Here is a 14,909-nt window from a genome sequence, read left to right as displayed (position 1 = left end):
TGTGTCGATGAGGCTGGATCGGAGCGCACCGTGGAATGACTTTGGGTCCAGCGTGGTGTGGGCTGAGGGTGGGCATGTGAACCGTGCAGTGGGGCGAGAGACAACCTTATGGATCGCTTTAGTGTCGGTGTGATGGCGACCGTGTGACCCCGGTAACCATGGGACCAGCCCCACAGACGTCACGTTAATTCAAAGTGGGGAAGGAACTTCTGAATGAGACTTAAATAGATTTTTTTGTATGAGTGGCAATGAAAAGAGAGACGACGAGGTTATTAACACACCTAATATTTCTCCGCGTGTGTGCGTGTGTGTGTGTGTGTGTGTGTGTGTGTGTGTGTATCAGCTGATCTCCCTGTGAGCTGCATGCTCTTTGGCTCTGCAAGGTAGAAGTTATTTCACAGCAGATTAAATAACTAGAAATCAACCACACGTGTGTAAAACGCCCACTGGTCCGTGAACACCAGTGTGTGTGTGTGTGTGTGTGTGTGTGTGTGTGTGTGTGTGTGTGTGTGTGTGTGTGTGTGTGTGTGTGTGTGTGTGTGTGTGTGTGTGTGTGTGTGTGAGCACCACTCACCTTGCTGGCCTTCAACACGTTGATCTGCTCCTCGTTCACCGTGTCCTTGTTCTTCTCTAGGAAACCCTCGCACTGGTACTCCACCTGCACACACACACACACACACACACACACACACACACACACACACGCACGCACACACACGCACACACACGCACACACACGCGCACACACACACACGCACGCACACGCACACACGCACGCACGCACACGCGCACGCACACACGCACGCACACACGCACACACACTTAGATTCTAAATTGGTACTTCATATAAAAACCGTTCCCTGCTGCAAAATAGATTCTCAGTTCTCAACGTCCGGATCTACTCAAGTCCACTTTCCACTTCTAAAAAGGTGGTGTGGGAAACGATGGCACGAAAATCACAGTTAAGTGCGTATAACGACTAGAAAAAGTCAACTGATTGCAATCATTATTATATATATATATATTTTTTTTTTCATCGAATTTCCGCCAACCCTAAACAATACCGTCTTTCTTTGAGGGGAAAATAACGCAGCCACCGCAGCCAACCAGGGAACAAGGGGAGACTTTATCCAGAGTTACACTCTGAAAGGGGAAACGTCCCCGCGGGCCGCTGAAGACCACTCCGTACGCGGAAACACGCTGGAGAGTCTGTAGCGCTGACGTCAAAGATCGAAGATTTGAGATTGCTTTGGTACCGAAACTGCAGACCAGGAGTTTTTCGTGCCGAAAGCATGAATGCATGAAGCTGAACTCTCATGTCACCACATAGAGGCCCCCACTTTAATAGAGATCCACTAACTACTGTTAAGACGACTCGGTCAACAGTACGTGGACCAACGCACGGTCGATTTACGTTTACATCGAGGGCATTTGGCAGACGCTTTTAGCCAAAGCGACTTACAGTAAGTACATTTGTCAGGAGAAGGAGAAACAATATATCGCTGTTGGCTCAGTAAGGATGTTCATAGAACCAAGTGCAAAGCACTAACCATCACTAGGTTAACCCGTCCCCCTACACAACAAAGATAGCTAGGATAAGATGCTACACAACTAAGTACTTTTTTTTTTGTTAAATTCAATTAAATGAATGCATAAACGAGCCTGCACAGGGGAATAAAGCAACACACACACATCCTTAAGCGTGTATATCATCATCACACAGACTTTGTTTTCCATTCTGATTAACGCAAGGCAACCGGGGGGCGAATCAATTCCCCCCGGGGGGATAATCCCGTCCTCCGCCGAGTCTGAGTCTAAGCTGCGGACGACAGCTGGGCGGTGGCGGTGGCGGCGGCGGTGGTGGCGGTGGCGGCGGCGGGCGGACGGTGGAGGCGGACCTTGTCAGCGAAGTGCTGGATGATGAAGGCGCGGTTGGACAGGCGGGGCTTCTGGAACAGCGAGCAGGTCTTCAGGTGCGTGTTGTACAGCTTCTGGGCCCACGACTCGTCGGAGCCCTTCGGCATCTGGACACACAGGGAGGGGGGAGGAGGGGGGAGGAGGGGGGGAGAGGGTTAGGGTGAGGGTGGGGGGAGAGGGGGGGGTGTGGACATGCGTCAGAACCTCCCGCCTGGGAGGGATCGATGAAGCGTTATCCCGTCTTGTTTTTAGAGTCTAATTGGGTTTATTCATTCCACCGAGCGGCGTTTGGCAATCTGGGAATAACTGAATAAACAAACTGCACAGCGTACACAAGAGTCTAGATCTGTTGGGGGCCGTTAGGGTGTTGAGTAAAGGCTCAATCATGGTTCCACGTCGACGCGACGCAAGGGGGGGTTACGGCCCCGTTACGTCCTTGCGGACCCTCCTTGCGTCCACCGCGAGGGGCCGGACGTACGCAGCAGCAAAGGGCTGTGATTGGTCCGCTCACTAGAACCCGACGCAGAACCAGAACAGGTTCAGGACTGCGACGAGGCGGTCGTTGTGTTGACGTGGAAACCATAACTGAGCCTTTACGGAGTGTGAGGGTTAGGGTGTGAGGGTTAGGGTGTGTGAGGGTGAGGGTTAGGGTGTGTGAGGGTTAGGGTTAGGGGGTGTGAGGGTTAGGGTGTGAGGGTTAGGGTGTGTGAGGGTTAGGGTGTGAGGGTTAGGGTGTGAGGGTTAGGGTGTGTGAGGGTTAGGGGGTGTGAGGGTTAGGGGGTGTGAGGGTTAGGGTGTGTGAGGGTTAGGGGGTGAGTGTTAGGGGGTGTGAGGGTTAGGGGGTGTGAGGGTTAGGGTGTGAGGGTTAGGGTGTGAGGGTTAGGGTGTGAGGGTTAGGGTGTGAGGGTTAGGGGGTGTGAGGGTTAGGGTGTGAGGGTTAGGGTGTGTGAGGGTTAGGGTGTGAGGGTTAGGGGGTGAGGGTTAGGGTGTGAGGGTGAGGGGGTGTGAGGGTTAGGGTGTGTGAGGGTTAGGGGGTGAGGGTTAGGGTGTGTGAGGGTTAGGGTGTGTGAGGGTTAGGGTGTGAGGGTTAGGGTGTGAGGGTTAGGGGGTGTGAGGGTTAGGGTGTGTGAGGGTTAGGGGGTGTGAGGGTGAGGGTGTGTGAGAGGGTGAACCTTGCACTCCTCGTCCAGCAGGTCCAGGACTCCCATCTTGGCCTCGATCAGGTTGATGCAGGGCTGGTTGTCGTAGAAGTCGATGAGCGTCCAGGGGATGTCCTCCCTCAGGTACTCCTCCTGCTCCAGCTTGAACACATGCTGGGGACGCGCACGCACACACACACACACACACACACACACACACACACACGCACACATAAAAAACACACATATAAAAACCACCCACAAACACACACACATATAAAAGAACACACACATAAATATATAAAAAATAACAGACACACAAACACATAAAAAACACACATATATATATATATATATATATATAAAACACACACATAAAAACCACACACATATAAAAACCACCCACAAACACACACACACATATAAAAGAACACACACACACATATATATATAAAAAATAACAGACACACAAACACATAAAAAACACAAACAAAAGTGTTAGAAGTGAGGTGTATGCAAATATCCCCAATATTCCTTCCGACCAGTTACACACACACACACACACACACACACACACACACACACACACACACACACACACACACACACACACACACACACACACACACACACACACACACACACACACACACACACACACAGGGAGGTGTATGTTGCAGTAGTGTCTGCTGACCATGTTGAACTGCTGCTGCAGCTTCTCGTTGGCGTAGTTGATGCAGAACTGCTCGAAGCTGTTGATCTCAAAGGTCTCAAACCTGCGGTCGGAGCGGGAGAGAGGGGGACAGAAGAGGAGATCAGGCATCGACGACGGGGCGCACACTCATTCAGGACGCCTCATGTATCATCAAGCATCATCATCATCATCATCATCATCGTCGTCTCACAAATCGACATCCAAATTCAATCCCAAAGACTTGAGTGACCAATAAGCCAATTCTGCACTTTTGCACCTCAATAACATACCTCAAAAAACAGTGAATATTCTATTCTGTGTAATGCATATGCCCACTGTCTGTCTGTATATGCTGTGTTGATTTGTTGTTGTCTTTTTGCACTATTATGTTATATGTTGTGTGGTAAAAAAATTTAATAGCACATTATGGAATATGGGGAAACGCATTTCGGTCCTCGATGTAGCTACTTGTTGCATAGTCGGTCTGACAATGAAGTTCACTTTGACTTTGAGTCTCCACAAACAAGGTGGCACATTCCCCAGAGGGACGGGCCACTGGGAACGCTCCGGGAAGGCTCAGGGAACGCTCCAGGAACATTCTGGGAACGCTACGGGAACGCCACGGGAACGCTACAGGAACGATACTGGAACGCTACGGGAACACTACAGGAACGATACTGGAACGCTCTGGGAACATTCTGGGAACGCTCCGGGAACATTCTGGGAACGCTACGGGAACGCTACAGGAACGATACTGGAACGCTACGGGAACACTACAAGAACGATACTGGAACGCTCTGGGAACACTCCGGGAACGCTACAGGAACGATACTGGAACGCTCTGGGAACATTCTGGGAACGCTCCGGGAACACTACAGGAACGCTCGGGGAACACTCTGGGGAATGCTGCGGGACAGGCCGTACCCGTAGATGTCCAGCACGCCGATGAAGGAGCGCTGCTTGATGTTGGTGACCAGCGCCTTGTTGACGTGCTCCACGATCCAGTTGAAGAGCTTGGCGTACACGTGCTTGGCCAGCGCGTCGCGGGCGTTCACCGCCTGCAGCCGCGGCACCGTCTTGATGTAGGTCTCGGTGGCCGTCCGCAGCTTCCGGTGGCACAGCCAATGGGACATGTCCTGGTAGGACACGCCCACCAGCTCGCAGAACGCCGTCAGGTGGCTGTTGTTGGGCTGAGGGGGGGGGGGGGGGGGGCGTTTAAGAGCGTCACTTTGGTCAACATGTTGAGCTGGACTGTTATATACACGAGAACTCCTTTATACCCACCGTCACTCATGTTTTAAACTCTATCACAGGTGTTTTTAACTAGTACTATGGATGTCTCGTGTTGTGTTTTATTGTGTCATGTTTTTTATGTGTACTATGTGTGGCTTATGTTGCTTTTTATTCTATCGTGTTGTAGTTCTTATCACCACTGGTCGGTGAGTTTTCATGTCATATTTAAGTCATATTTAATATTTAATGTATGAATGCGTTTCTCTCTGCTGGCTGCACAGCAAATTGCCAAGATTGTACCAAGATTCACCAGTAAAGAATACGGTTTAATTATCAGCAGGACAATAATAACAACAATATCTAATGTGGTGTTGTCGGATATTAAACCATTAAAATCAATGACGTGAACAAATGCTAAAACTATCTACAGTGTGTTAATATATCCATGCTGTCTATAAGTTGATCTAAATGGTTGAATGTCTACAAGGCCTCTGGTGTTCCTGAAACGGCTCTGTTCTGTGTTCATGTTAGGTTCATGTTAGGTTCATGTTAGGTTCTTTGTGTCATTAAAGGTGACCTTGATTTAGCGTTGATAAAACCCTCCTATCAGGCTTGGTAATCAGTAGGTGGACACACAGAGAGCTGGACCACGCCTGACGCACCGCGCTGACATTTACACAATAAACACTCTCACACATGAACGGCCACTGGCATGAACACATGAACAGCCACTGGTATGAACACATGAACAATACATGAACACATGAACACATTAACAGCCACTCACATTAACACACAAACAACACATTTACACATGAACAGCCACTCACATGAACACATGAACAATACATTTACACATGAACAGCCACTCATATGAACACATGAACAGTAACTCACATGAACACATGAACAGCCACTCACATGAACACATGAACAATACATTTACAAATGAACAGCCACTCACATGAACACATGAACAGCCACTCACATAAACAGCCAATCACATGAACACATGAACAGCGACCTAGCAAGCGCCTCTATTGGCTCTCTGACCGGCGGCTCTGCCAATCACAGAGCAGTGTTGTGGCGGAGGAGGGCGGGGCTTACGGGGACGAAGCTGCTGTCGGAGTCGCGGTCCTTCACCTCCACGTTGCCCAGGTGGAGCACGGCCGCCAGCACCTGGAACAGACCCATCTGGTAGGACTCGTTCACCCCTACACACACACACACACACACACACACACACACACACACACACACACACACACACACACACACACACACACACACACACACACACACACACACACACACACACACACACACACACACACACACACACAGGTAGATTAGTATAATATTTGATGGATTTATCGACACCTCTCTATTGAAATCACATGTCTTGAGACCCCCCCCCCCCACAAGCGACAATCAGAGCCAAGACTCACACACACACACACACACACACACACACACACACTTCATTGAAGACAGGACAGATGGTCGCTAAATTCATACAAGGTGTGAACACGCATCCACTTACAGGGTGCATGGGTGTGTGTGTGTGTGCGTCTGCATGCTGATGCGTGCGTGTGTGAGTGCGTCTGTGTGTGTGTGAGTGTGGATGCGTGTGCGTGAGTGTGGATGCGTGTGAATGCGTGTGTGCGTGAGTGTGGATGCGTGAGTGTGTGGGGATGCATGTGTGTGTCTGCGTGCGTGCGTGTCTGTCTGCGTGCGTGTGTGCGTGCTGATGTGTGCGTGTGTCTGTGTGTGTGGATGCCTGTGTGCATGTGTGTGTGTGTGTGTGTGTGTGTGTCTGTGTGTGTGGATGCCTGTGTGCATGTGTGTGTCTGCGTGTGTGTGTGTGTGTGTGTGTGTGTGTGTGTCTGTGTCTGCGTGTGTGGATGCCTGTGTGCATGTGTGTGTCTGCGTGTGTCTGTGTGTGTGTGTGTGTGTGTGTGTGTCTGCGTGTCTGCGTGTCTGTGTGTGTGTGTGTGTGTGTGTGTGTGTGTGTGTGTGTGTGTGTGTGTGTGTGTGTCTGTGTGTGTGTGTGTGCGTGCTCACCCAGCAGTGTGAAGGCGTGCCGCGTGGTGCTCAGCTCCTTGGTGTCGTCCACGCCCTCGATCACCGGGCTGCGGCCCTGACGGGTGTACAGGAAGTCGTTGGCACTTCCTGCCGGGAGACGAGAAGAAAAAAAACGGTGTCAAAACGTCAGCCGTTAGCCGTTAGCCATTAGCCGTTAGCCGTTAGCTGTTAGCCGTTAGCTGTTAGCCGTTAGCCGTTAGCCGTTAGCAGTTAGCCGTTAGCGGTTAGCTGTTAGCTGTTAGCTGTTAGCTGTTAGCGGTTAGCCGCTGTCTAGCACCCCTTCATATAAATTACCCTCAGAGAGCCTCGTAGGGCGGCTGTCAATCAACTCCCCCTGAAGCCTACTGGAAGGATGGGGGGGGAGGGGGGGGGGGGATAATGACTTAAAGGTCCCGTGACACGCCACCAGGTGTGAGCGTGATTGGCCGTTACAAGCTGTTTTAAAAAATCTGTCTGTTATGACATCACAGGTGGGCGTGTCCACCTGTGATGTATGACGGATAGAAAAATACACCTTAAATACACCTAAAGTCTCAATGTGTAACATTTCAACGAGCTCGAGATACGCTAAAGATAACCAGGACATCGATGACTGATTTCGTATTACGAAGTTACGACTATATCACATCCAGTGACCAACACGTTCTGTAAATAATAATTACAGGCCAGACCGAACCTCCCCTCTTTGTTAACAGAAGCCGTCCTCTCCCCTCTAACCGTACTACAACTCTCTGAAGCCTCCCACTCACCCCCAGCCAGCCTCGTTTAGAGCCTCATTAGAGCGGACCCGAGTCCATTATGGAGTTATATGATTTCTTACACATTGCGACTGTAAACATTTAATTTCTTTCAGTTTGGACGGACGGACGGACAGACAGAAGGAACAGCTGGACGGACAAATGAACAACTGAGGTTTGAATCGGCATTGCACGTTTTCAAATCGCGGAAAGGAATGTGTTCGGTCATTTCGACAGGATAAAGTTGATCCTGTTGCCCGGCAACAAGAGCCTTCGGGGACACGGAGACCACCCCACTGCGTTCTCTCTTCGGTCTGGAAGTCACGAGGCATGAGGGAGATAGCGGGGCGAGTTAACGTACACGAGAGAGAGAGGAGAGACAGAGAGAGATTAAGGCCAACCGAGTGAATTTAAGAGACAGGGCCAAGAGTGAGCTAGTGTGTGTGTGAACGTGTGTGTGTGTGTGTGTGTGTGTGTGTGTGTGTGTGTGTGTGTGTGTGTGTGTGTGTGTGTGTGTGTGTGTGTGTGTGTGTGTGTGAACATGTGCGTGTGAACGAATGTGTGCATGTGAATGTGTGTGTGTGTGTGCCGGTAAGTGTGTGCGCGTCCCGTGACACAGAGCAGCATGAGCAGGTGTGTGTCCACGGCGGGAGCATATGAACACGACGTCTGCTCAGCCAGAAGAACACACAGAGCGAGACTCCTACTCCGATACCTCCTTCATGTCCCCACCACACGGACCCACGCACGGCTAACGAGTGTCGAAACATTAACGATCACATTCATCTGATCTCGCCTCACGATCCGCCAGCTGCCGTCAAAAAACAACCACGTCTCTGTAGGCAGCCTACGCTCCGAGATCGTACGCAAAAACAAACGGTACCACCAACCACTCCAAACCAAAATAAATAGTACTCCAACCAATCAGCGACAAGGGGGCGGGTGTTGTGGGGTTGTGCGCTGCTGCGTTCACGATCGTTTTTTTTTACTGGATGCACGAAACACTGAAGGGAGAGGGGCGGGCTGGCTCTGTATTGTTTGGGATCTCGCCTCAAATACCAACAGACGTGACGTCACCCGACATCGCTGATGCGACCTTTAAAACGTTGAAAATGTCGAATTACTTCTGAAAGAACGGTCGTGATTACCTAACGCATGAGCTCAGAGGAACCAGCAAACGGGTCACGTTGTGAGTGCAGGGTGCTGGTGTGCGTTGGTGGGAGAGGTCACGTTGTGAGTGCAGGGTGCTGGTGTGCGTTGGTGGGAGAGGGTCACGTTGTGAGTGCAGACTGGTAGTGGACTGGGTACCCCCCCCCCCCAGCCCGTTCTGCCGGCGATTTGAATCCACCCTGCAGAAGGCTCTGGAGAGGAGCAACACATTTCTTATTTCTTTCTGCTTCCAATACGTTGCTGCAGGAGCCAATCACCAAGCTGGCTTCCCCCCCCGGCACGCTATTGGCTGGTTTAACACAATGACGACAGGGAAGCCACGGCAAGCAGCCAATTGCGTACACAGAGTCAGCTGAACTAGGCCCGTTGATCACGCCTCTTTGTGCGGAAGAAAATGACAGCAGCCTCCCCCCAGACCGACGGGCGGTCTACGACGACGGAGCTCGGTCTGGCGGTAGCCAGGGTAGGCTGGTAGCGTTCTGGTGCTCAGGGTGAGCGGGAGGGAGACCTACCCAGACGCAGGTCCTTGAGTTCGGGCAGATGAGCCGAAGCGCACAGCTGGTAGAAGATGTGGTAGTTCCTCTCCTCGTCCGCCTGCAAGAACACAACCCACAGAGTCAACATACGGGCAGGACATGAACACAACCCACACTCAACATAACGGGCAGGACATGAACACAACCCACAGAGTCAACATACGGGCAGGACATGAACACAACCCACAGAGTCAACATAACGGGCAGGACATGAACACAACCCACACTCAACATAACGGGCAGGACATGAACACAACCCACACTCAACATACGGGCAGGACATGAACACAACCCACACTCAACATACGGGCAGGACATGAACACAACCCACACTCAACATAACGGGCAGGACATGAACACAACCCACACTCAACATAACGGGCAGGACACGTTCCTGAGAACCCCTGAATGTTTACGACAACCTGTAGAATCGTGTGGTCTGAAAGAGATCATTCACCGTGGATGCTTTTAACCAGGACAGCTGTTGACTTTAAAAGGGACCACCAGGTGTGAGTGTGATTGGCCGTTACAAGCCGTTTTGAAAACGTGCCGCTTCTGACATCACAGGTGGGCGTGTCCACCGAGATGCATGACTGATAGATGAGCAACGTTTGCTACGGTCCACACTGGGTAGGCTGGTAGACTGATCTATCCAGTGCACATCTAGGTGGACACGCCCACTTGTGATGTCAGAAGAGGCACATTTTCAAAACGGCTTGTAACGGCCAATCACACTCACACCTGGTGGTGTGATATGTCCCCTTTAAGAAGTCAAAAGAAAAAATAGAAACACATGGATATCATACGTGGATTTAGTTTGGTGTGTGTCCGGTATTAAACCACACCTACACACCCGCATTGCCTCGCCTCAGTTGTGTAACGAATACGAACACACACCTGAAGCATGTCAGAAATGCAAGGCAGAGTTGTTCCTCATTCTTCAGCCTCAATCAACCTCAAACACACATTGTGTGTGTGTGTGTGTGTGCGTGTGTGTGGTGTAGAGTTGTTCCTCATTCTTCAGCCTCAATCAACCTCGAACAGACATTGTGTGTGTGTGTGTGTGTGTGTGTGTGTGTGTGTGTGTGTGTGTGTGTGTGTGTGTGTGTGTGTGTGTGTGTGTGTGTGTGTGTGTGTGTGTGTGTGTGTGTGTGTGTGTGTGTGTGTGTGTGTGTGTGTGTGTGCGCGTGCGGTGAATAAAACATCCCTGTTCCTCATTCTCTACTGAACGTGTTCTGGGCTCTGGGCGGACCGGCCCCTCTGCTCTAACAGGACTGTGCTGCTCTAACTGGATCTACCTGCAGCGCAGCACGGAGTTGTGATGCACTCTGAAGGTGTCTCAGAAGGTCAACGTGAACAAATAAAACTAACCACCAACTGACTAACAACCAAAAAATGATTCTTTGCATTTCCTGTTAAAGAAAAGCAAAGTGATGAACGCGTACAGTAGGAGGGAATAAACACGGACACTCCACGGACAAATTTAAACGTCGACTTGGTGTGAAAACCACATTACTGCGTACAGTTGGTTTGTTCCTGCGTACAGTTGGTTTGTTCCTGCGTACAGTTGGTTTGTTCCAGCGTACAGTTGGTTTGTTCCAGCGTACAGTTGGTTTGTTCCAGTGTACAGTTGGTTTGTTCCAGTGTACAGTTGGTTTGTTCCAGCGTACAGTTGGTTTGTTCCTGCGTACAGTTGGTTTGTTCCAGTGTACAGTTGGTTTGTTCCAGTGTACAGTTGGTTTGTTCCTGCGTACAGTTTGTTTGTTCCTGCGTACAGTTGGTTTGTTCCAGCGTACAGTTGGTTTGTTCCTGCCGCAGCATCCATGTCGTCACTGCACGTTTCAGTAGGTTTGACCTACATTATATCATTCATTATTTCGAGTTCTGAATGTTGGTGCAGCACCACAGAGAGGGAGGGAGGTGTGTGTGTGTGTGTGTGTGTGAGGACCAGACGAGTCTGAGACAGAAGTCGTCTCATAACCCGACACGGCAGCACGAGGGGACGAGGGCATAATGGCCGCCTGTAACGCCAACAGGGGCCCCCTTATCCTGTGTGGGGGCCCCTCCCCTACCAGGCCATGAAAGAGTCCTACTTTAAGGAAGGCGGTGAGTGAGTGAGTCAGAGTCAGGTCACGACTACAGCGGCTGAGAGTCAGTTTGAATCTCAAAGTGGAGGGAAGGGGGAGGGAGGGTTACGTTGAGGGGGTTGACAGCAACACAACCCGTTTATTATGGGTTGTGCCACCACCTCGTAGTGATTCACAAAGAGAGAACATAGAGAAGGACTAGCCCGTAACGTCTGCTCTCATGTCAATCATGTCCTGCCCGGTGTAAAGCCCGCCTTCTGTCCCTGCATTTAACTAATGTCAATCGCTTATCATACACACACACACACTCAAGATCCTTTAAGTCTTCAACGTTTCAACACAAGTAGAGTGATAAACCATCACGTCAGTGTGTGGGCGTGTGTGCGTGTACGTGAGTAAGACAGAGAGAGAGAGAGACACAGAGAGAGAGACACAAAGAGACATAGAGAGAGAGTGAGTGAGTGAGTGAGTGAGTGAGAGAGAGACAGAGAGACAGAGATAGACAGAGACAGAGAGAGACAGACATAGAGAGACAGACACAAACAGAGAGAGACAGAGACAGAGACAGACAGACAGGGAGAGAGAGACAGAGACAGACAGACAGACAGACAGACAGACAGACAGACAGAGAGAGATATAGAGAGAGACAGACAGGGAGAGACAGACACAAACACAGAGACAGAGACAGAGAGACTCACCTGGAACACCACGCGGGACTTCTCCAGCAGGTAGGTCCTCATGTTGGCGCCGATGATGCGGTACCGCGGGTCGAAGCCGATCTCGATGTACTTGCCGAAGCGACTGCTGTTGTCGTTCCTGGTCGTCTTGGCGTTGCCTATGGCCTGGGAGACAGCACGGGGGAGCGCCGGTTACCAAGGGAGACGGGATGGGAGCGAGCCGGTAACCAAGGGAGACCGCATCCCAAATATCGCGCCGGCCGATCAAGTGGCCTATCGGTGTTCAGAGACAGTTCTGGTCTCCGTTTTGTTTTGATTCATGGTTAAGACGTCACACACACACACACACACACACACACACACACACACACACACACACACACACACACACACACACACACACACACACACACACACACAGAGACACACACACACACACACACACACACACAATGTGGATATAGACGATATATATGTTATATAGTATAGACATAGACCGCTGCCATGGAGCCTGCTCAGAGCTCACAGACTTAAGACAGTGTGTGTGTGTGTGTGTGAGAGCATGGAGCCTGCTCAGAGCAGGGGGACCAGAGCAGCTCAGGGTGAAACACAGGCTGTGTGTTCAACAGGGGCAACAGGCGGGCTTTCAGCTCAGCAGGTATTCCCATCCGGGCTGTGCATTAACTGAAACCACACGTCACACACACACACACACACACACGCCGAGCAAAAACATAGAAAACGCACACGCAGAGACAAGCCGGCATGCTAAATTAACAGGGACAAAGAATCCTCTATTCAGGCGGTCAGCTGCTCTATGATTGGTGGATCAGCGTCAAGTGTGCGCTGAGAACTGGCCGATGACATCATTAAGGGGTGTGTCTTGTGTTGGAAGGGGAGGGGAGGGGGGGGGGGGTCTTAGAGGGAGGGGGAGGGCTGCCATCTGGGCACAGGGGAGATCTGTCGCTTCCTCCCTAATCTCTCTCGCACACGCACGCTCACAGCGCACGTGCGCGCACACACACACACACACACACACACACACACACACACACACACACACACACACACACACACACACACACACACACACCACACACACACACACACACACACACACACACACACACACACACTGAGGGATGCAGTGGAGAGTGATAGATTGATAGATTCAGATTTAGGGTTAGAGTGAGAGAGGGGGGGGAGTGAGAGTGAGAGAGAGAGAGAGAGGGAGAGAGGGAGAGAGAGAGAGGAGGGGAGTGAGAGTGAGGGAGGGGGAGAGAGGGAGAGAGGGAGCGAGGCAGGGGAGAGGGGGTTACCAGCGAAGGAGGAGGAGGGTACAGGAAGTAGGGATAGGAAACAGAGAAGAAGGGGACGAGGGGGTGAACCAGGGAGCTCACCTCCATTTAGGGCTAGGGTTAGAGATTTGAGTGAGTGAACGAGTGAGTGAGTGAGTGAACCTCACCTCCATGATGGGGTTGGAGGGTGAGTGAGAGGGTGAGTGAGTGAGAGGGTTAGAGGTGAGAGGTGAGTGAGTGAGTGAGTGAGTGAGATGGTTAGACGTGAGAGGGTGAGTGAGTGAGAGGGTTAGAGGGTGAGTGAGTGAGAGCCTCACCTCCATGATGGGGTTGGAGGGTGAGTGAGTGAGAGGGTGAGAGGGTGAGTGAGTGAGAGGGTGAGAGAGGTGAGTGAGTGAGAGGGTGAGAGGGTGAGTGAGTGAGAGGGTGAGAGGGTGAGAGGGTGAGCCTCACCTCCATGATGGGGTTGGAGGGTGAGTGAGAGGGTGAGAGGGTGAGAGGGTGAGTGAGTGAGTGAGTGAGTGAGTGAGAGGGTTAGACGGTGAGAGGGTGAGTGAGTGAGAGGGTGAGAGGGTGAGTGAGTGAGCCTCACCTCCATGATGGGGTTGGAGGGTGAGTGAGTGAGAGGGTGAGTGAGTGAGAGAGTGAGTGAGAGGGTTAGACGGTGAGAGGGTGAGAGGGTGAGAGGGTGAGTGAGTGAGCCTCACCTCCATGATGGGGTTGAGGGTGAGTGAGAGGGTGAGAGGGTGAGTGAGTGAGAGGGTTAGAGGGTGAGTGAGTGAGAGAGTGAGCTCACCTCCATGATGGGGTTGGAGGCCAGCACCTTCTGCTCCACGTTGGCCTCGCTGGACGTCCCGCTGACCGTGGCGAAGTAGCGCATGGCGTACTTGGCCGACACCGTCTTCCCGGCGCCCGACTCCCGCTCACGATGATCGACTGGTTCCTCTCGTCCCTGTGGGGGGGGGGGGGGGGGGGGCGCACAGGAAGTGACATCACGAGGCTGTGATGAGCATCGGTCGGTGTGTGTTTGAGTGAGTGAGTGAGTGAGTCAGAGAGATGGAGAAAGAGAGAGAGAGAGTCAGAGGGATGGAGAGAGAGAGAGAGAGAGAGAGAGAGAGAGAGAGAGAGAGAGAGAGAGAGAGAGAGAGAGAGAGAGAGAGAGAGAGAGAGAGAGAGAGAGAGAGAGAGAGAGAGAGAGAGAGAGAGAGAGAGATTTTCCAAATATTCCTGCTTTAAACATAATGCATAAGTGTTTAATCCCCTCCGGTGAAATCAAAATGCTGCGGTAGGATTTCGGAGGAATGTTCAAGAACCCGAAGCTATACATCAGACTAGA

The 14,909-nt window shown here is 51.3% G+C and overlaps 1 protein-coding gene across 1 annotated transcript; it reads right to left on the bottom strand.

Annotated features, from left to right (window-relative positions):
* Positions 1-574: 574 nt before the first annotated feature.
* On the bottom strand, positions 575-14,525 carry LOC311373093 (unconventional myosin-Va-like; the record flags this gene model as incomplete). Its single annotated transcript, XM_084489939.1, has 10 exons — positions 575-658; positions 1,899-2,024; positions 3,090-3,230; positions 3,751-3,832; positions 4,675-4,940; positions 6,091-6,197; positions 7,048-7,155; positions 9,488-9,569; positions 12,297-12,440; positions 14,370-14,525. Coding segments are annotated over 10 exons (1,296 nt in total), but the record flags the coding sequence as incomplete, so codon positions are not given.
* Between the last annotated feature and the right edge of the window lie 384 nt (positions 14,526-14,909).

Source organism: Micromesistius poutassou, assembly GCF_964030765.1.
Source record: "Micromesistius poutassou genome assembly, contig: SCAFFOLD_1332, whole genome shotgun sequence".
NCBI lineage: Eukaryota > Metazoa > Chordata > Actinopteri > Gadiformes > Gadidae > Micromesistius > Micromesistius poutassou.
This window is presented reverse-complemented; position numbering and strand designations above follow the sequence as displayed.